At 35.4% G+C, this 24,135-nt stretch overlaps 1 protein-coding gene across 1 annotated transcript in view; it reads left to right on the forward strand.

Moving 5' to 3' along the window:
- Nucleotides 1–24,135, forward strand: part of CCDC102B (coiled-coil domain containing 102B) — a 169,863-nt gene that overhangs the window by 45,588 nt on the left and 100,140 nt on the right. The window contains exon 5 of the mRNA XM_060119477.1: nucleotides 17,975–18,184. Coding sequence (XP_059975460.1) covers nucleotides 17,975–18,184 — 210 coding nt within the window. The remainder of the gene's footprint in view (nucleotides 1–17,974; nucleotides 18,185–24,135) is intronic.

Consider the following 24,135-nt stretch of genomic DNA (forward strand, 5'->3'; position numbering starts at 1 on the left):
CAAATAATGGATGAAAGCTTGTGATCACTTTTCCAGGAAGTATTAAGTGCCTTGAGTAACAGGTTTTATTTTTTCAAAAAGGATTTTAAATTATGTGGAGTAGAATAAAGTATTTATACATCTTTGCTCGGGTATCTCAACAGCAGTAGATTTTCCCTGGTAACTAAGTCTTTGGAAAAGTTTTGTAGCTAAGTTAGATTGACGATTTAATTACAATCCGAGATTTAGTTTCTTTAAATGTAAATTTCTTACTAACTTCTGTTGGATAGAAAACAGTCTACCAAAGATTGGGATGTGGGTGGTAATAGAAGAAACTGTGTTAATCAAAACTCTTAAATGTTGGTTTGTCTCAGAATCAGCCCACATCTTCAGAAATCCCTGCATGTTTTGGTGCCAACCTAAAACTAACCAACCTCAAGGCACCTAGTGTTTCCTCAGTGTCCTCAGGTGACCTAAGGTCTCCACTGTGATCCCCTCTATGTCTTGTCCTCTTTGGGTCACACACATGCTTTTGGGACTTTTCCTGGTCCTTTGGCCCATAAGCTCTGTACAATTCTTTCAAGATCCTGTTTACTGCTTTCCATGGTGGCAACAAGTGAACTTAGCAAGTTCATATTAATATGCTATTTACATTTTCATGGCATCATATCAATTATTCCTCTCAATGCTTCAAATTCAAAACTGCTTTGCTAAAAGTGTTACAGTATAGTTGCATGGAATCAGGATTCAAATCTCCAGTAAAGAGAAATATTGTTTTATGCTAGAAGCATTTGATTTAGAACTTTCCTATTGCCATCCTTAAAAATGCTTCCCTTAGAAAACATGTTTCCATATGAACAGAGACCTTCTGGGAACATGTGCTTTAAATTAAATGAGCAGTCACAGTCTCTTCTTCCACCAAAATCCCAGGTTAATATGAACATGGCATAAAAGGTGAAGCAGAGGCCTGTCAGTTTAGATGGTGGAGATCTTAGCCTCATCCTGCAGTAGGGCTTGGTCCATGGTAGTTGCCCTCAACATGGCTGTTGGTTGAATGGATGAGGAGAAGGTAAGGTACATATCAAAAAGATGAGAGCCTTCTGTTTCAGCCGTCTGTGAGGTTGAAAGAAAAAAAATCAAAATGGGAGGAAGGTATAACTGAGCATAACATACTCATTTGGAAAATGATTTGATGTGTTTTATATTTGACTACATTTGATGTGTTCAAAATACACTGGTTTCCTATGTGCCTATTAATACAGCTTGGTGGATATAACATTTTTTTTAAGATTTAGTTATTATTTATTTATTTGTGGCTGTGTCCAGTCTCATTTGCAGCACGCAGGATATTTCGTTGTGGCACTCGGGCTCTTCATTGTGGCGCATGGGCTTCTCTCTATTTGTGGCACATGGGCTTCTCTCTAGTTGTGACGTGTGGGTTTTCTCCTCTCTAGTTTTGGGGCACAGGCTCCAGAGCGTGTGGGCTCTGTAGTTTGCAGCACATGGGCTCTAGTTGTGGCACCGTGGCTTTAATTGCACCACAGCATGTGGGATCTTAGTTCCCTGACCAGGGATCAAACTTGTGTCCTCTGCATTGCAAGGTGGATTCTTTACCACTGGACCACTGGAGAATGCTCTGCTGCTCTTGTATATTTATTGTCCCTCTTGAATGTGAATCAAAGTTTCTATTACACTGTCTCTAAATTATATTTATGGAATAGATGATTTTATTTCTTTCCATTCTTGAGTTTTGGAGGCTGTGTTGAGAAAGAGAGATTTAGTCTGTGGTCATGTTCTAAACTGTGATCCCCAAAGGATACTATTTTTTGACCACTGGTGGGCATTTATTATAACATTGATTACAGAAGATAACTTTAAGAAACTCATTTATTTGGATATTGGAAAAGAGACGTCTAAGTAATATAGGTTAAAGAAAGAAATTTAATGAAATTTCAGACTGAAGGACAAGAACGCTGAAATCTTGAGGGATGCTGCAAAACACAGGGATACTTACAATGTCAATGACTGTATTAGGAAACAGTTATGTCTGCCGTGGGATAGCGCTTCTCAGATCTCAACTACAGGGAGTGTACTTAACCCAGAACCCCAGATGCTGTACTCTGAAATCCAGGCAATGACACTGCACTTGCCATAGACTACTCCCAGCCAAAGACAGGCTTCCTTGTTTTGGGAGATGCAACCCTTCCAACCAGCGACTTTGACTCAAAAGCTCCTCTGTGGTCTCACCTACCTTTCCCTAGAAGGCACTGATGTCTGAAATGATTGGACCCAACCTTCCTTCTTTCCCTGTCTCTCCGTTACTCAGAGTCAATCCTGACCACAATCTGACTGTTCTCTGCCTTTCCTGACTCCCCTGCCCTGCATTATCTCTCATATGCATTCCCCATAATAAATTCATTACATTTAAAATGCCAATTGTAAGAGTTGCTTCTTGAAGTACCCAGAATAACCCAATAACAAAGACAAAATGTTAGCAAGCTAAATTCTAGCAGGAAAAAAAAGAAACAATGGATGTAGAAAGAGGGAATGTCAATATTAGGAATTAATAAAATACATATATATCTATATATCTATCTATCTATATATATATATAATAGAGTTAGCAAAGATAGAAGTTGGTTCTTTGAATCAAAAATGAAACTCATGCAGAATTAATTAAGAGCTATAATTAGAAAACACTAGTGATAAACAAGGGACACAGCTTTAGATAGAGCAGAGGATGCTAATAAAAATAAAATCTTACATGAGATGAATTATTGGCCAGAAAATATAACTTACCCAGTATGACTCTTGTAAAAATAGAACATCTGAATTGATTTATAACATTAAAGTAAATTAAAAATTAATGAATTGAAACTCTTTTAGTAATAAAACTCCAGCATCAGAATGCTTTATGGTTAAGTTCTACCATTCAAAGTAGATAATTCCAGTTTTATAGAACATCTTCTAGAAAAGAGAAAAAAGAGGAAAAACTTCCCAATTCTTCCCACTGTGTTAGTTTAATCCTTATACTGCATCTAAGCAAGGGTCATATAAGCAAGGAAGGTTATCATCAATTTCACATGTAAGTATAATGGCAAAAATACTAACCAAATACGAGTAGTCTTAATCTTATGGTGAATAAAAATTTTGATTTGTCACAGGAATGCAAGGTATACTATAACATTAGATCACTTATTATATAAGTCAGCACATTAAACAGAGTACAAGAAAAACTCAATTATGTGGTTATCTACAAGTTCGCTTTCAGTTTCTACAACTCAATTCATGATTATAGGGAAAAACATTTTAGCGCACTAAGAATCAAAGTGAATTTTTAAACCTGATAGAGTAACAAAATTTTAGAGCAAATATTTTATTTAATGGTGAACTATTAGAAGCATGGTATCACTTTTTATCGAACATTCTATTTCAGATGCTAGGCAGTTCAACAAAAGAAGAAATAGTTACAAGAATTGGAAAGATACAAAACTGTAATGATCACAGATGGTGCAATTATCTATTTAGAAAACACCAAATAATCTAAAAATTATAATTCATAAAAGTTTAGAGATACCACTGGATATAAGAGCAATTAATACGTATATACCAGCAAAAATTATATCTATAAATATATATATATTATAAATAGAGTAGCATTTGTGTAATGATTGGTAAACCAAAGAAACAACAAAATAAGAGCCCAGACACAGAGCCACCCACATATGGACAGTTGATCTATCAACAGAGTTGGCTTTGGAAGCCAGTGGTAAATAGAGTAGCCAGTAAAAAGCACTGACTTTAGATTAAAGATGAATGGAAGGAATTAACTTGCATTATAATATTCATCTTTTTAATGAACAATCTCAGTTTAATGCTTTAAAAGACTGTGTGATTCTGGCTTAATCAACAAGACAAACTAATTTTTTATTCTTCACTATGTTTTTGAAAGAATTCATCAATATATCTCTTTTGTCAGATTTCCCCCCAAACATACTAAAAAAGCAAAATTAAAACATAAAATTGTTACACTAAGTCATATTTGATGTAAAGTGGTGACTTAGGGGGCTCTCATTAATACTTTTGGCACTATTTCATTTTTGTCATCATCCTCTAGATTTAATTCACTCTACCATCTCCTTTTCTACTATTTCCCCCCGTAAATCATGTACTGTGTACTTTTTTCTTCTTTACAGATGTGTTAATAATGAAAGTTAACTTTCTATTGTATCTGAACCATCAGAGTACAATTAGTCAATATAACTTCTAATTAAAATGGTTGTTAATCCTTTAGAAAAAATAAATACATGGATTAACATGAAACATAACCTCAGTCGAGTGGAAAACCTTGTTTCAGGTGGTGTCAGCAGTTTCATGTTATTTAGACACTGAGAGCTATCAGAATCTCTGAGAAGACCATCCCTGGGGCCAAAATAGTTTGTCTACTTTTAAAATTACTTTTAGGAGAGATTCTGTAAATAAAGAGGGTCTACCATTTATGGTTTGCTTAATTTCCCGATGCACATCTTATTAAACATTTTACATTTACATAGTTTTTCCTAGTAGTAGGGCACACTTGAGGTTGTAGTTAGTGAGTGGCAAAATTAATTCCTATTATATATATCATATGTAAACCTCTGGATACTATTATCTCTGCAACAAGATCCACATTTTAAAGCCTCTGTTGTGCTTCACTTCTCAAATTCTGTAAGTACTGCTTTTGTAAAGGTCCATGCCTTACTAAGTTTATAAGAAATCCACTGTAGCATATAAAAGTTTGGCAGGAGAGTTGCAGGAAAGCATATTTCACTGTTCTTGTTTTATGTTAAAGCTTTTCTCTGACTGTTTTGGACACACTCATAAAACAGTTAAAATCATTTGGGATAATAGCAATGTGTTCATTCATATTTTTTATCTTAATAGTTACTAGGCTATATGTAGACAATTATTAACTTCTACATGGAAATGAGGAAAATATTTGCTTATGAAATTTTGTAACACCACTAAGAATTTTTAAGACTGCCTGGCTGTTGCAAAATCAAGGGTCCAAAATAACCATTTAGAGGTTTACTTGTGAAATTTATAAGTGTTCTCTACCAGGGCATCAGTAAAGCCTTTATGAATACATTTCTCTTGTCATTCTCTTGCTATAACATATACTGACTCATTTAGACATAGATGCATTGTCCTTTTTAAATTTGCATTGCTTTTGATTTATGTTCAATCTGAGATACAAGTTTTAGCCTCCTTTTTTATTAAAAAAAGTTAATTTAGACTTTATTAAAGTTTACAACTTTTACTATGTGAAATATACTACTAAGATAATGAAAACATAAGCCAAAAACTAGGAGGAAATATTTGCAAAACATATATCTGAGAAAAGATGAGTATCCAAAATATAAATAGTTTATCTTAAAATTTTTTTAAATAAATTTATTTACTTTATTTTATTTTTGGCTGCATTGGGTCTTCGTTTTTGTGCTCGGGCTTTCTCTAGTTGTGGCGAGCAGGGGCTATTCTTTGTTGCGGTATGCGGACTTCTCATTGTGGTGGCTTCTCTTGTTGCAGAGCACAGGTTCTAGGAGCATGGGCTTCAGTAGTTGTGGCACACAGGCTTAGTAGTTGTGGCTCATGGGCTCTAGAGCTCAGGCTCAGTAGTTGTGGCCCATGGGCTTAGTTGCTCCGTGGTATGTGGGATCTTCCCAGACCAGGGGCCAAACCTGTGTCCCCTGAACTGGCAGGCGGATTCTTAACCACTGCACCACCAGGGAAGCCCTCTCTTTAAATTTTGTTTTAAACTTTATTTTTTAAAGAAGTTTTAGGTTTACCACAAAATTGAGGAGAAGATACAGAGATTTCCCATATGCCCTCCACCATAGGCGCTCCCATTTTCAACATCCCCTACAGAGTGGTACATTTGTTACAAATGATGAACCTACATTGACACAACATTAATACCCAAAGTCCATAGTTTACATTAAGGTTCACTATTGGTGTTGTACATTATATGGATTTGGACAAACGTATAATGATATGTATCTATCACTATAGTATCATACAGAGTATTTTCACTGCCCTGAAATTCCTCTGTGCTCCACCTATATAACCTTCCCTACTCTCACCTTTCCCCTTTCCTCCCTGCAACTTCTGGCAACCTCTAATATTTTTAATGTCTCTCTAACTTTGCCTTTTCCAGGATGTTATATAGTTAGAATCATACAGAGTATAGCCTTTTCAGATGGCTTATTTCACTTAGTAATATGCATTTAAGCTTCTTCCATATCTTTTCATGGCTTGATAGTTAATTTCCTTTTAGTGCTGAACAATATTCCATTGTGTGGACACACCACATTGTATCCATTCATTTACTGGAGGACATCTTGGTTGCTTCAAGTTTGGGCAATTATGAACAAAGCTGCCATAAACATCCGTGTGCAGGTTTTTATGGGGACATAAGTTTTCAACTCCTTTGGGTACATAACCAGGAGCTCGATTACTAGATAGCATAGCAAGAATATGCTTAGTTTTGTAGGAAACCGCCGAACTGTTGCAACATAGCTGTGCTACTTTGCCTTCCCACCAGCGATGATGGAGAGTTCCTGCTGCTCCACATCTTCACCAGCATTTGGTGTTGTCACTGTTCTGTATTTCGGCCATTCTAACAGCTGTATAGTTGTATCTCATTGTTTTATTTATATATTTTTTTAGTTTTTTCAGGAAATATTTAGTTTTTTAATTTTTAAAAAATTTTGATTTTTAATAGATTTTTATTGGAGTATAATTGCTTCACAATACTGTTAGTTTCTGTTGCACAACAAAGCGAATCAGCCATATTCATACACAGGTCCCCATATCCCCTCCCTCTTGAGCGTCCCTCAATCCTCCCTATCCCAGCCCTCTATGTCACTGCAAAGCACTGAGCCGATCTTCCTGTGCTATGCTGCTGCTTCCCACCAGCCAACTATTTTCCATTTGGTAGTGGATATATGTCGATGCTACTCTCACTTCGCCCCAGCTTCGCCCTCCCACCCATGTCCTCAAGTCCACTCTCTATGTCTACTTCTTTATTCCTGCCCTACAACTAGGTTCATCAGTACCTTTTTTTTTTTTTTAGACTCCATATATATGCGTTAGCATACTGTATTTGTTTTTCTCTTTCTGACTTACTTCACTCTGTGTGACAGACTCTAGGTCCATCCACCTCACTACAAATAACTCAATTTTGTTTCTTTTTATGGCTGAGTAATATTCCATTGTATATAAGTACCACATCTTCTTTATCCATTCATCTGTTGATGGACATTTAGGTTGGTTCCATGTCCTGGCTATTGTAAATAGTGCTGCAATGAACATTGTGGTATGTGTCTCCTTTTAAATTATGCTTTTCTCAGGGTATATGCCCTGCAATGGGAATGCTGGGTCATATGGTAGTTCTATTTTTATTTTTTTAAGGAACCTCCATACTGTTTTCCATAGTAGTTGTATCAATTTACATTACCACCAACAGTGTAGGAGGGTTCCTTTCTCACCACACCCTTTCCAGCATTTATTGTTTCTAGATTTTTTGATAGTGGTCATTCTGACTGGCATGAGGTGATACTTCATTGTAGTTTTGATTTCCATTTCTCTAATAATCAGTGATGTTGAGCATCTTTTCATGTGCCTCTTGGCCACCTGTATTTCTTCCGTGGTAAAATGTCTATTTAGGCCTTCTGCCCATTTTTTAGCTGCATTGTTTGTTTTTTTGATATTGAGCTCCATGAGCTGTTTGTATATTTTTGAGATTAATCCTTTGTCTGTTATTTCATTTGCAAATATTTTCTCCCATTCTGCGTGTTGTCTTTTTGTCTTGTTTCTGGTTTCCTTTGCTGTGCAAAAGCTTTTAAGTTTAATTGAGTCCCATTAAGTTTATTTTTGTTTTTATTTCTGTTACTCTAGGAGGTGGGTCAAAAATGATCTTGTTGTGATTTATGTCAAAGAGTGTTTTTCCTATATTTTCCTCTAAGAGTTTTATAGTGTCTGGTCTTACATTTAAGTCTTTAATCCATTTGGAGTTTATTTTTATGTATGGTGGCAGGTAGTGTTCTAATTTCATTCTTTTACATGTAGCTGTCCAGTTTTCCCAGCACCGCTATTGAAGAGACTGTCTTTTCTCCACTGTCTATCCTTGCCTCCTTTGTTGTAAATTAGGTGCCCATATGTGCGTGGGTTTATCTCTGGGCATTCTATTCTGTACCATTGATCTATATTTCTGTTTTTGTGCCAGTACCATACTGTCTTGATTACTGTAGCTTTGTAGTTTAGTCTGAAGTCAGGGAGCCTAATTCTTCCAGCTCCATTTTTCTTTCTCAAGATTGCTTTGGCTTTTCGGGGTCTTTTGTGTTTCCATATGAATTATAAAATTTTTTGTTCTAATTCAGTGAAGAATGCCATTGGTAGTTTGATAGGGATTGCATTAAATCTGTAGATTGCTTTGGGTAGTCTAGTCATGTTCACAATATTGATGCTTCCAATACAAGAACATGGTATATTTCTCCATCTGTTTATGTCATCTTTGATTTCTTTCATCAGTGTTTTATAGTTTTCTAAGTACAAGTCTTTCACCTCCTTAGGCAGGTTTATTCCTAGGTATTTTATTCTTTTTGTTGCAGTGGTAAATGGGAGTGTTTCCTTAATTTCTCTGTCTCATTTTTCATTGTTGGTGTATAGGAATGCCAGAGATTTCTGTGCATTAATTTTGTATCCTGCAACCTTCCTAAATTCATTGATTAGTTCTAGTAGTTTTGTGGTGGCATCTTTAGGATTTTCTATGTATAATATCATGTCTTCTGCAAACTGACAGTTTTACTTCTTCTTTTCCAATTTGTATTCCTTTTATTTCTTTTTCTTCTCTGATTGCTATGACTAGGACTTCCAAAATTATGTTGAATAAGAGTGGCAAGAGTGGACATCCTTGTCTTGTTCCTGATCTTAGTGGAAATGCTTACAGTTTTTCACCATTGACTATGATGCTTGCTGTGGGTTTGTCATATATGACCTTTATTATGTCGAAATAAGTTCCCTCTATGCCCACTTCTGGAGAGTTTTTATCATAAATGGGTGCTGAATTTTGTCAAAACCTTTTTCTGTGTCTATTGAGATGATCATGGTTTTTTTTTGTTTTTTTTGTTGTTTTGCGGTACGCAGGCCTCTCACTGTTGTGGCCTCTCCTGTTGCGGAGCACAGGCTCCGGATGCACAGGCTCAGTGGCCATGGCTCACGGGCCTAGCTGCTCCGCAGCATGTTGGATCTTCCCAGACCGGGGCACGAACCCATGTCCCCTGCAACAGCAGGCGGACTCTCAACCACTGCGCCACCAGGGAAGCCCGATCATATGGTTTTTATTCCTTAATTTGTTAATGTGGTGTATCCCTTTGATTGATTTGAGTGTTGAAGAATCCTTGCATCCCTAGGATAAATCCCACTTGATCATGATGTATTGCCCCTTTAATGTGCTGTCAGATTCTGTTTGCCAGTATTTTGTTCAGGATTTTTACATCTATGTTCATCAGTGATATAGGTCTGTAATTTTCTATTCTTGTGATATCTTTTTCTGGTTTTGGTATCAGGGTGATTGTGGTTTCATAGAATGAATTTGGGAGTGTTTCTCCCTCTGCAATTTTTTGGAAGAATTTGAAAAGGATGGTTGTTAGCTCTTCTCTAAATGTTTGATAGAATTCACCTGTGAAGCCATCTGGTCCTGGACTTTGGTTTGTTGGAAGATTTTAAATTATGGTTTCAATTTCATTACTTGTGATAGGTCTGTTTATATTTTCTAATTCTTCCTGGTTCAGTCTTGGAAAATTGTACCTTTCCAAAAATTTGTCCATTTCTTCGTGGCTGTCCATTTTATTGGCATATAGTTGTTTTTAGTAGTCTCTTATAATCCTTTGTATTTCTGCAGTGTCAATTGTGATTTCTCCTTTTTCTTTTCTAATTCTATTGATTTGAGTTTTCTCCCTTTTTTTCTTGATGAGTCTGGCTAAGGGTGTATCAATTTTGTTTAATTTCTCAAAGAACCAGCTTTTAGTTTTACTGATCTTTGTTATTGTTTTCTTCATTTATATTTCATTTATTTCTGCTCTAATCTTTATGATTTATTTCCTTCTACTGACTTCAGGTTTTCTTTGTTCTTCTTTCTCTAGTTGTTTTAAGTGTAGATTTAGATTGTTTATTTGAGATTTTTCTTGTTTCTTGAGGTGAGATTGAATTGCTCTAAAGTTCCCTCTTAGAACTGCTTTTGCTGCTTCCCATAGGTTTTGGGTTGTTGTGTTTTCATTGTCACTTGTTTTTATGTATTTTTTAATTTCTTCTTTGATTTCTTCAGTAATCTCTTGGTTATTTAGTAGCACACTGTTTAACCTCCTTATATTTGTGTTTTTTAGTTTTTTTTCTGTAACTGGTTTCCAGTCTCATAGCATTGTGGTCAGAAAAGATGCTTTATATCATTTCAATTTTCTTAAATTTTCCGAGGCTTGACTTGTGACCCAAGCTGTGATCTATACTGGAGAATGTTCTGTGTTTACTTGAGGAGGAAGTGTATTCTTTCACTTTTGGGTGGAATGTTCTATAAATATCAGTTAGATCTATCTGGTCTATTGTGTCATTTAAAGCTTGTGTTTCCTTATTTATTTTCTGTTTGTATGATCTGTCCATTGGTGTAAGTGGGGTGTTAAAGTCCCCTACTATTAATGTGTTACTGTTGATTTCTCCTTTCATGGTTGTTAGCATTTGCCTTATGTATTGAGGTGTCCCTATGTTGGGTGCATAAACATTTATAATTGTTATGCCTTCTTCTTGGATTGATCCTTTGATCATTATGTAGTGTCCCTCCTTATCTCTTGTAACTGTCTTTATTTTATTGTAATATTCTTTATTTTAAAGTCTATTTTATCTGATATGAGTATTGCTACTCCAACTTTCTTTTTATTTCCATTTGCTTGGAATACCTTTTTCCATCCCTTCACTTTCAGTCTGTATGTGTCCCTAGGTCTGATTTGGGTCTCTTGTAGATTACATATATATTGGTCTTGTTTTTGTATCCAGTCAGCCAGTCTGTGTCTTTTGGTTGGGGCATTTAATCCATTTACGTTCAAGGTTATTATCAGTATGTATGCTCCTACTACCATTTTCTTAATTGTTCTGGGTTTGTTTTTGTGGGTCTTTTTCTTCTCTTGTGTTTCCCACTTAGATAAGTTTCTTTGGCATTTGTTTTAAAGCTGGTTTGGTGGTGCTGAATTCTCTTAGCTTTTGCTTGTCTGAAAAGCTTTTGACTTCTCCATCGAATCTGAATGAGATCCTTGCTGGGTAGAGTAATCTTGGTTGTAGGTTTTTCTCTTTCATCATTTTAAGTATATCCTGCCACTTCCTTCTGGCTCCTAGAATTTCTGCTGAAAAATCAGCTGATAACCTTATGGAGATTACTTTGTATGTTATGTTTTGTTTTTCCCTTGCCTCTTTTAATATTCTTTCTTTGACTAATTTTTCTTAGTTGGATTAATATGTGTCTTGGTGTGTTTTTCCTAGGGTTTATCCTGTATGGGACTCTCTGTGCTTCCTGGACTTGGGTAACTATTTCCTTTCCTATGTTAGGGAAGTTTTCAACTGTAATCTCTTCAAATATTTTCTCAGACCCTTTCTTTTTCTCTTCTTCTGGGACCCCTATAATTCGAATGTTAGTGCATTTAGTGTTGTCCCAGAGGTCTCTGAGATTGTCTTCAATTCTTTTCATTCTTTTTCCTTTATTCTGTTCCTCTGCAGTTATTTCCACCATTTTGTCTTCCAGCACAGTTATTCGTTCTTCTGCCTCAATTATTCTGTTATTGATTCCTTCTTGTGTATTTTTCATTTCAGTTATTGTGCTGCTCATCTTTGTTTGTTCTTTAGTTCCTCTAGATCTTTGTTAAACATTTCTTGTATTTTCTCAGTCGGTGCCTCCATTCTATTTCTGAGAGTCTGGATCATCTTTACTATCATTATCCTGCATTCTTTTTCAGGTAGATTGCTTATTTCCTCTACATTTATTTGGTCTTGTAGGTTTTACCTTGCTCCTTCATCTGTGATTTTTTTTTTGCCATCTCATTTTTTTTCCTTTATTTTATGAGTGGGATTGTGTTCCTGTCTTACTGGTTGTTTGGCTTGAGACTTCCAACACTGAAGTTTTTAAGCTTTTGGGTAGAGCTGGGTCTTGGTGCTGAGATGAGGAACTCTGTGAGACCTCACTCCAGTAAATATTCCCTGGGGTCTGTGGTTCTCTGCTAGTCCAGTGGTTTGGACTCAGAGATCCCACCAGAGGAGCTTTGGCCCGACTCCAGGCTCGTGAACCACAATCCCACAAGCCATGTGGACAGCAAAAAAAAAAAGAACAATAATAAAGTAAAAAATAAAATTAGACTAGGAAACTAACAGATATGTTAAAAAGAATATAAAAATAAAAATATAGATGAATCAACAACCAGAAGGTACATAAGTACCACAATAATAAAAAAGAGGAGGAGGGAAAAGAAAAAAAAAAGGGAGGGAGAAAGGCCTTGGTTGTGGAGGGTGGGGCCTAAGCAAGGAAGAGGTTTGGGCAGTGGGCAGAGCCAATGCTTAGGACCCCCATGGCTGGAAAAGGTCCTGGGAGCTGTGGGGGTGTGGGGCTTAGGCTCAAGGAACAGAAGGGGCCCAGGCGTGCCCCCAACTCCTGGTCTCAGAGGGCAGCAGACCGCACCTGGGAGCCCAGCAAGCTTCCTGGGCTCGAATGGGTGGGGCAAACACCCTCCTCTCCTCTCCTGCTCCTCCAGTCTGGGAGGGCCCCTCCCGCCTGCCTCTCCTGATCTCCCTGGCCTCCCTCCTATGCCCCCAGGGCCAATGAGGCCGGGGGACGGAGGGGGAGGTCCGGGAGGGACTTGGAGGGCAGGGGATTCGCCTGGGAGCTCAGCAGGCTCCCATTCCCAAGTGGGCAGGGCAATTGCCCTCCCTTCCTCTCCCATTCCTCCCAAAGGACCCCTCCCACCTGCCTCTCCTAATCTCTCTGGCCTCAGGGGTGCTAATCCTGTCTGGCCTCCATTTCTCCTCCCCCCTCAGTCCTCCTACATCCTACCAGTCCACTTTGGGGTCCCTCACATCTTCTTGGGCATCAGAGTCACCCACCAGCAGCCAGCAGGCACCCTAGTTGTGGGAAGATGCTAACTCCACATCTTCCCACACCGCCATTTTGACTCCACCCCTCTCATTGTTTTAATTTGCATTTTTCTGGTGACATATGATGTGGAACATCTTTTCATATGCTTATATGATATCTGTATACCTTCTTTGGTGAGATGTCTGTTATCCATATGTCTTGGGCCCATTTTTAGTTGGGTAGTTTGTTTTCTTATTGTTGAATTTACATAGTTATTGGTATATTTTGGATAACAGTTTTTTATTAGATATATTTTGAAAATATTTTTTCTTTGTCTGTGGCTTGTTTTCTCTTTCTCTTGACATTGTCTTTCTAGAGCAGTTTTTAATTTTAATGAAGTCTAGCTTATCAATTATTTTGTTCATGGATCATGCCTTTGGTGATGTATCTAAAGAGTCATCACCAAACCAAAGGTCATCTATAGTTTCTCCTAGGTTATCTATCTTCTATGAGTTTTATAGTTTTGTACTTTACGTTCAGGTCTATGATCCATTTTGGGTTAACTTCTGTTCAGGTTTAGTGTCTAGAGTAATTGTTTCTGCATGTAGATCCCTCTCCCTGTATTTAAGTTTGACATACATTTAGATTCAAATTAGTTCTAGGACTCCTTACTTTTAGAAATTCTCCAAGGATTTTAAATGAAATTAAAGCAACTAAAGTACACATGACATTACCTATTACTAAAATTTGTCATTTCTCTGTTGACTTTTGGTAAAAGAGGGAGTGAGCTATCACTGAGCTATAGTTAACTGTGGACAGGAGGGAAGTAGACTGATTTAGGAGGAGGTGTCCCCACTTCTTATTTGTGATTCCATGACATGGTTAGAGGAAGAGTGTTAAAAGATCCAGGGGAGGGGGAGGGGTGGCATCAGTGACATGCACACTGCATTTAGGTTTGTTTCCAGACTTTTGAATGTGAGTCTACAGAATCACTTCTCCTGAGTTAATTTGCAATGAAGCAAGGATCAAAATCCCCAAAATATATCAAAACAAAAGAAAAACATCAACAAAATCTTTGCTGCAGTGTAGTACAATGGATTCAGAGTGTGTTGGTTGCTATGGCAAGGGGATATGCCTACATCAGTGGCTATCTGTTAGCGTGGTGCGGGTGGAGTGAACTCACGACTGGAATCAGAGAGACACCTTAGGTGAACCATGGCCTGGACTCTTTTCCCACCTTGAGAATTACTTCTAATCTTAGAACTCCAGTTTCCTCCTGTGTAGCACATACAAATTTACAGGATTATTGTAAGGATAAGAAATAACCTATATAGCTCTTTACCAGGAATATATTAGGTCCTCAGTAAAAGGGTAATCATCTCCTACTGCTAGGAAATAACAAGCTTCCTGATTTTTACCTCTTACTTCCAAAATCACAGTGCTTGTTATGAGGTTTTATAGCTGACTTGTCTGAAATGAAAATTCTGAATATTTGCAATCAATTACTGGAACATGCACATTGTTTTTAGGTGGCACTTCACTGGCCTGCAGGACGCCATATTGTGCATTCTGTTGGGGTTTTTCTCCGTTGAAAAGGTCCATTTACAAGATGCCATTTTGATAAAACATGATGAAAAATAATACACTAGTTCACCTGTCATTACTTGAATTGGCTGTTGATATGTTTTGTTCTTTAGAAAAAATATTTATGACAGGAAATATTTGTGTTGAGTTTGAAAGTTTAATAACTATTTTCCCTAAATAATTCCAGCCTCATAACACTAAGCTGTAGGAAATATTTTCCACATTTTATAAATGAAAAATAGAGGCTCTCAGGATAAAAAGAATTGGGACTCAATTCTAGGTCATTTTACTGAAAATCCTCTCTTTACCTCGCTGTATTTAGCTATCACAAAATGCAACGCAGCCATGACAGCATTAATAAGAGTTAAGAGTAAATGTACTGAGAAATTCTATTGACATTAAGTAATGGTGAGTAAATAACTGGCTCTTCTAGGGTGCTATCTTAATTTCACTTTGTGCCCAATTGTTGTAATTGAAATACAAAGGAGCTTTTTCCTGGAGACTACCAGTACGTACTTTCTCCTTCCTTCAACAGGTCCTTATGAAGCACTGACACAGCACATGTCAGGTGCCAGGCTGATGAGCAAAATGACATGGTTCTGGTTTCATAAAACTTACATTCTAGTTATCGAGTTCACTGCAGTCTATTATTGATGTCCTTTCAGCAGTATCAAGCAATGACAATTTGTGAAGATCAAGCTTATAGATGAATATGTTTAGAAATGACTGAATTGTTACACTGCACACCTTAAATGTGTACAGTGCTGTGTCAATCATATCTCAGTAAAACTGGAAGGAAGGAAGGAAGGAAGCAAATACATAAACACATAACATATATACATATATACCTATATAAGTAAAATAAATGACCCAATATTTCATCCTTGAGAATAATCAAAATATTACATTTTTTCACAAGAATCTCAAACGATTCTTAAATTCACCCTTGCTTTTAAGCATCAGTGACTACTTGTTTTCATACTTATTCTCCTGAACTCCTAATACTTCATGATTGGACTCTTGGATCTTATAATGTCCAAGCCTATTTCCTACTTCCCTTTATTGAGATACTCTTAGCTTGATTCTGCCTCTCTGCCTTTTTAAACTTCAGGTTTCAGCTTAAGTATTGTTTCTTCAAATAACCTCCTCTGATTACCTAATTTACTGCAGGTCTTTCCCATAGTATCCAGGGGTTTTTCTCCTTTACAAGATGCCACCCAATTTATACTTATATATATACTTGTATTTTGACAATAGTATATCCAGTGCCTGAAAGATAATAAATATTTGTTAAACAGCTGAATAGTTGGATATTTATATATTTTCTCAATGTTTAGTATTCATAAAATTGGAGGTCATTAAATCAACAAATATTTTAGTGTTTACTCTGGCTAGAAAATACTTCTACATTAAAAGATTTAGAAAATATTTTTCAATAATTCCTGTATTACCTGAAATTCATTTAAGAGTAGTACCCACTATTAGTTAAAATTCATAGCATATTAGAGTTAGAATTAAAATGTTCTAGAATGTTTCTCTTGATCATTGGAAGCAAATCAATGGAATTCCATTTCAGTTCGATCAGTTATTAGAATTGTTTACAAAAAACCCTGAAAGTTTAAAATATTACCTGATCTTTCTTTCATCATTTTAACTTGCATTTAATTGAATGGCTTTTAAGGGGGTAGATTTTCGTATGATTCTTAGAAAAGAATAATCTTACAAGAAAGAATTTTGAAAACTGAAATCAAAAATAAAACTAATAATATTTATGATCCAATTTTCACAAAACCTTTACTTTTTTTCATATGTGTTGTATACCTAAATTTATCAGATAATTGATATGTCACTAAAAATCTTCAAATAGTAAATAATCACTCATCATTATTTAAGCTCTGTTATTACTGTTAATATAATTCCTTTCTTCAATTATTTTTTTTAATTTAGAGTTTACTCATTCAAACTATCTATTACTTATTTAAAATCCTATTTGTACCTCTTATCTGTTATTAGGTATAAAACCGACTTCAGCAATTTCTTTTAAATACCTACAATTTTACAAAGACTTGACATAGCATCATATTTGTCCTTGACCAAGAGTACATTTATTCTCCTAAAATTAATTTTTCATCACTAAGTTGATGACTTTTATTACAACTTTATTATTTTCATTCTGATAAGTGATGTGATGTTAGTCAAAAAGTTTAAGCATTAATCTTAATAATTAAAGACATGTCATGTTCTAAATTGCATTTTGAAATACTGTTTTCACCTCATATCCCAAACAGGCATCCCAAATGTCAAATAACGTCATCTAAAATTTGATCCCTTAGTTTATTATATTTAATTGATAAAAAAGATCTAGTGCCAAGAATGTAATTTTAATCTCTTGTTTTTTAGAAGCTAGAGCCTCACTTAGATTTGGGAACAGAACATTTTCGACAATAATGGCACAATTATATGTGTATGAAAAAGCAGTTTTTAGACTTTTAAAATCAGAATTAATTTCCAAAGATATTATTGAAGTCTAACAGTTTCCTAATGTTGACATCTCTTTTACAATTTAAAATGTCATGAGAACTACTTTAAAATAGTATAATACTGTTCAATACTTTGCCATCAAGCCATTTAAAACTAAGTGTAAAAATAAGTAATTTTCAATCTTTATCCATAACAAATAGTTTAAAAATACCTCATATTTTAATCATGTTGCCAACCTCTATTCCCTGAAAATCAAATTGGCCATTCACTCAGGTGAATTTGATTATATTGTATAGTATTTTAATCATGGCATTTATGATATTTTATTACATTCACTTGTCTTTATTTGCAGTGCCTACAAGTTGAAAGCTAGAGTAAACAACTGAATGAATGAGTAAATGAATACATGAAGTATATCCATCCAACCAGAATTGCCCAAGAAATGATTTTGTGCCTTCTAAACTGATAAATGTTCATCAATTGAGTGGAGATTATTGACAAAATATCATCAGTTTTTCACTTAATGTATTTATTTGACCATATGGTCTGTTTGGTTATAGAAATAGTGCCATAACCAAGAAGGCAGGTGTATTTATCTAGGGCATGATCTGGTCTTAAGACTTTTGTGTTGTCCTCAACTTTTCAGACAAATAGAGTTTTCTTTTTAAAAATTGTATAAATGGACATATCCATGAACCTTTCTTAGTGGATGCCTGTTTGCTGGGTGCCTGGCCTTTTAGCAATTACAAATGCTACATGTTGCTTTTCTGTGTTTTCTGTGTTTAGCTAGAGAGATTGCAGGCTGAAAATACATCCGAGTGGGACAAGAGGGAGATACTTGAAACAGAAAAACTAGGACTGGAGAGAGAAAATAGAAGGCTAAAGTTCCAGGTGAAAGACATGGAGGAGCTCCTGGATAGGAAAAATAGATTAATTGCAAACTCTCAAGGTCCTGATTTCAAGAAATCACAAATTGAACTACAGGAAAAAAACAAGGTATGGGTACTCTTTGGAAGCAGATGTTCTCACTTTCTGTATATTCCTGCCCTGATGTCTAGTAGATGCTGCTTTAACTTTCACATACCTCAAATCTGAATATTTTCTTTTGTACTATCTCATATCTGATAGTTTGATTTTTTCCCGTTGTAATATAAAATATATGTAAAATGTTAATGATAGGAAAAGAGTGCGACAAATGTTGTATGAAGATGTTAGAATATGACAAATCGGAGAGTTTCAAGCTTTTCCAAAAGGAAGAAAAACATGAAGTAAGGGATGAACCTTTGTGTGTTTGGTTTCCTGTTATAGCTTTGTCTCAGTTTTCCACGCAACTGATCTTATTTTCTATGAGTATATTTCTCCATTAGTTTGGGCAACTATGTAATAAACATTTGTCAGTAGCTATGGTAAGTATCTGCATAAACATTTAAATGTAGCTGGTTCACTCCTATTTGGTTTCTTTTAGTTAGTCTCAGAAAAATTATTTTTGAGTCAATTAAACACATCGTGTTACAAATGGCCTTTATAGGCTATGACATAAATGTTAAAACCAGAATTAAATTCAAATTTTGACTTTGGGAAATTTAGGTTGTTTTGGAATTGTTTTGTCCTAAAGCCAACAGACATATTTACTGCTATGGATGGGATTTTTTCGATAAATGGTTGTTAGATTTTTAAAATATTCTCTTAGTGGCAGTTGTAATTTATGTGTTTTAGTGTCAATATGCTACAAAACATATACAGCTTGTTTCTATTTCTTCCATGAAAGTATCTATAATACCTTAATGCACAATTCTATTTTTTTCACTCAATTCCTTTAACAGTGAGTTAAAAGTGAGTTTGAAAAGTTCATATTTTTGAGTTATGTAAGTAGTTCATAGTCATATGAGCTCTAATAGCTAAATGGGCAGAAAAATTGAATTCCATATTACTTTTCCTTATTCTTTGTGATTTTAGGGATTTATTGCAAATGCAAGATTACATTGGATTAGTGTTTCATGACTTGGCAATGCAAATATCTAAAGTTAACTGTTATGGTCAGTGATCATAATTTTCTATTATACGGATTCATAAACCATCCATAATGGTGTATGGTTCTGACATGTACACAACTGAAAAATCTGTAGAGAAATTTTTGCAGATTGTCATTGTGAAAGCACAATTGTTTCGATTATGGAACAAGTTTTGGTCATCAAAATATCTGTTTCCCTTTGGTTCACTTGAACAGAACAAGCATTTATTTATATTATACTCTGTGTCAGTCACTGCTCTAGATGCTGGTGATGTGAAGATGAATGAATCTTTTTTTTTCATTTATTTTTGGCTGCGTTGGGTCTTCATTGCTGTGCGCAGGCTTTCTCTAGTTGCGGCGAGTGGGGGCTACTCTTCGTTGCGGTACGCTGTGGTGGCTTCTCTTGTTGCAGAGCATGGGCTCTAGGCGCGTGGGCTTCAGTAGTTGTGGCACGCAGACTCAGTAGTTGTGGCTCGTGGGCTCTAGAGTGCAGGCTCAGTAGTTGTGGTTCACAGGCTTAGTTGCTCCGCAGCATGTGGGATCTTCCCGGACTAGGGTTCGAACCCGTATCCCCTGCATTGGCAGGCAGATTCTTAACCACAGCACCACCAGGGAAGTCCCAAGATGAACGAATCTTTATCCCTGCCTAGCATGGGCTTAGAGTCTGTCTGGGGAGATATATGCAATATATCTATGTGTAACAATATACACATAAATTGTTATCAGTATTACATTGTGATAATTGCTAAAAGTAAAGTGGAATGGGAACTCAGATAAAGAAGTAATTCACTCTATTCCACTTTGATGCCTTTCTAGTTATATCAAACTGTTATAGCATAAAGTGTGTCATTTAGGAAATATGAGGGCTGATTGGGGTCTGTTTGGAGCTAGTATATATGCCAATTGCTTGTCCTGTTAACAGGCCACCCTAAGTTTAGACCTGGGCTGTTTGGGACCAATGTAATTCTTTGGCCTAGAACTGAACGGACCTTGGAAACTGGGAAGATTCTGGAAGGTCTGAACAACTCAGTGGGTGTGCTCATCAATCAGAAGACTATTCGCTAAGCATATATCATTTTGATGGCTGGGAGGAGGTGTTAGCAATTTTTTACAATCTTCATTAAGAATTCAGACTCACCACTTAAACCCAAATAATTACTTGTCATGGAGCAGCTGTGGGTCAAAATCTTTGGTGCCACAGAGATCCCCATAGGTCAAAATATCAAGATTCAGATGTCCCCAAATGTCAAATGAATCAAAGTTGCATATGGAACATGCCAGAGGCCAGGGAATAGTATAGATGTCATTATAACACAAAGCTAAATTGTGGTTTTAACATTTCAATAAAGACTAATCTATATGTATAAAATTATGTGCATAAGTACCATAAAGGAGAAACATGTATATGTATGTATATAAGTACCCTATAGAATTACCAGATATCTAAATGCATAAAAGTACTATATATGAATGAGATGGGCAGATAGGTGCTGGCATGTAAGAGACACAGCTGTAAACATCACTGATCATCGGCCTCTAAAAGAGATGTAAGATATCTAACCACATTATATTTACATCTAATCACATTTAACAAATATTTGTGGCAGATACAATTCTACTTGCTGCTCATAGAAATCTCCATATCAATAAATTTTGTTAATTTCTTGAGTTTTAACAATCTCATTATTCAATGAAATTTTTATAAATCCTACTTATTTGGGAGGGGAGAACTTTTACATAGTGTTTTTGGCCTTAGTATTATAGGGAATGCATCTTTAAAGAAAATGGCTTTCAATTTTAAATTGTACTATGAATTTGAAGACAAAGATTCTTCCTCACACGAGTGATTTCATCACATAAATCTCCATCTGGTAGTTGCTTTTATAGCTTATGTTTAAGGCTATGTGTGTATCAATTTTTTACAATTAATAAAAAACAGTATACCTGAATTTTTAATGGTTAGATTGGAAAATTATTACTCTAGTAGTAGCAAATTATGTTTAAAGCATAAACTACTGCCACAGAGTTTTCTAGAACAACTTCAGCATGTGGATCTTTTGGCTTGTCATTGCTTTGGGTAATAGTTGCACTGTTCCATGGCTTTAGTATAATCGACAGAGCAACTGATAATGGACCTTCTGCAGCAGTATTGAGGATACTCTTTATCAGAATGAAGCTGCATTTTAAATGATGGCAAAGATGCTTGAGAATAGCTTTGGAAAACATAAAGGAATCAAAGTATGTGGTTTAAGAGGAGAACCATGGAGCTACATTTGAAACTCTGACTCCACGGCCAATAGGTAAGTGTACTGGCAATGCCTGATCATTAGTCTGTGTATCTCCATACAACATTAAAAAAAATCCACTTATGAATATACAGAAATACATATGTTGGGATCATTAATATTTCATATTTTAAAAAACATATTCCAGGCAGTCAGCAAGTTTGAATTCAGTTACCTGAAATATTTGTTTAAAAATGTTATTCAATTTCTTTCACAAGATCAATGTCACTAAAAATTTGAAGTGTATTAAAAATTATGGTGATATCTAAAGTAGGGTGTTCATGTCACACTGTAATGTGGAAAGAAATTACTAATACTTTTTTTAGCTCCTACTTTTTGAGTTTCCATGTTATGAAGAATAATAAAATCAAATATTTTAAATTAGTAAAATAGCATCTCCAAATAACATAATCAGATTAACATATTATTCAATTAATAATCATTAAATATAATCATTTTAAAAAGTACTAAACTCATAACTCTCATACAGGCATAAAATGAACACATGTGAAAGGTTTTATTTAATCCATTCATTCCTGAAGAAACCAGTAAGGTGTTATAGCCAGTTGAGAGAAGTATCTAAGTATCAGACAAGGGACAACCAGGAATGCTGAAATGAATTTTGTTAATAGATGCAAAACTGATTTTTTTCCGCGAGGGGTAAGGACATAAATTGCACTGCCACCAGGCAAAATTAATCTGCAGCTCTATGGATGAGAATAATATGCATTGCTGTGGGTTATCTAGAAATTACAGAGTTGTGTGTAAAATACCTTAAAGACACTGCAAGTTGCTCGTCCCTTTAGAGTGAGAAAACCCTACTTGGAGGACTGTGTTAGAAAGGAACATCTTCTCCAGGGCTTGGTGAAAAGAAAAAAATAAAAATAAACAGCTGTATGTACTTTACTAATTCTAATCCTTTTCTGAGCTCTTACTTGTCCCGTTTCTTCCTTTGTTCACTTCTTTGAACTTCAGGACAGAGGATAAGAAAAGATGAATGAGAGAAAAAGAAATGAAAAGTGGGATTTGTGACCACCATAAAGTGATAAAACATAACAAAACAACCAAAGAGGAAACAGACACATATAGCCTAATATTTAGCAAAATATGTCATCATTTTGCTGTAATGGAGAAAAGTAGAACTGCAATTCCCAACGATTTTTAAAAAAATTATGATACCTATCCTATAAAGGCTGATTTGCTTTCCTCAATGTATGACATAGATTCTTGTGCTTGTGAAGCCTTAATTCTGTTGATGTGTGGTATATGTATTTCCCATTGCAAACAATACTTTTTCGAGTGAAATGTTATTGGAAAAAGTGGTCAGTATTCGACTGAGCAAAGCCCCATGGACTAGTTGACATGCCTCTCATGAAGCCCTTTGGAAGCTTGCTTTCTTAAATCATTCTGGCAACTGATTCCCTTCATTCAGGTCACATACTGGGTCATTCTCAGAAAGTTAATGTGACAGAGTGGTAATTGATGTGTCTCAGGAAAATGATGAATTAATCTGAAAGTGGAAAGGCCATCAAAGTCAATTCCTAATGAATTTACTGACAGTGTCCATTCCTTCAACAGGAATGGCATTATATTTATTTTGCTTGGCAACTTTGTCTTCAGAAATATTTTGTTTTCATTCAGTGGTGTAGCAGTCAAACCTACGGATCTGTTAATTTTTCCCCATTCATTATTGTTCTTCCAAAGCCTGCTTCTACTCATAGAATTATTGAACAATTTAAGAATAAACAATAATTTTATGTATTCTTTTACTGTTGTGAAATAGTAATGATTTAAATATAGAACATTATAATTTGATATTATTAGATATTATCATTTTATATCTTCCTTTAGCTGTTCTTAGCCAGCTTTGTTCTCTGAGATACATTAGAAATTTCAACTTTTAATATAGTTTTTAATATAAACTTTTATTACTGTAGAGACTTTTAGATATATGGAAAATTTTAACCCTTTTGTATGTGAAGTATGTTATATTTTGTTTATAAAAATGAAAATAATTTATTTTGAGGAATGGCGTGTATATCAAAACACTAGGCTACACACAAGACATTCTTCAAAATAAATTATTTCATGAAACTTAGAAACACACCCATGATTTCGTATACATTTTAACAAAGGTGAATGGGATTGTGTGGATTAGGCAGAACAATGTCCTTTTGACCAAGAATTTCTGAAGTTAGCAGAGAGAAAAATGCTTAAGTACCATTTACTAATGTCATAAGGAAGGTATCTACTGAAAGTGCCCCACTGAACTGAAATACATCAATATACTGCAAAATAGGGTGGCATTTACTTTAATATAATATGATTGCTTTCACCCCTTCTCAAATACACACGCACATGCAGGTGCATACACATACATGCACACACACATGCAATGAATTGATTTCTACAAGATTAATTCTAAAATAGGAGTATTAGTTTTCTTCCTGTTTTGTGATTCTCTACTGGAGCAAAGGTACATACATAAGATTTTGTATGTATGAAGCATTATTTCTAGGAATAAATTATTGCTGGGTGGAGTTTCACTTTCTCTTATTAAAACACCAAATGTTGTCATGTCTTGTTAAATTAAAATTATGCATATTAAATCTCAGTCCACAGAGGTTGGCACGTTCTCATAAATGTGTGGC

This window comes from Mesoplodon densirostris, chromosome 15, assembly GCF_025265405.1.
Source record: "Mesoplodon densirostris isolate mMesDen1 chromosome 15, mMesDen1 primary haplotype, whole genome shotgun sequence".
Lineage (NCBI taxonomy): Eukaryota > Metazoa > Chordata > Mammalia > Artiodactyla > Ziphiidae > Mesoplodon > Mesoplodon densirostris.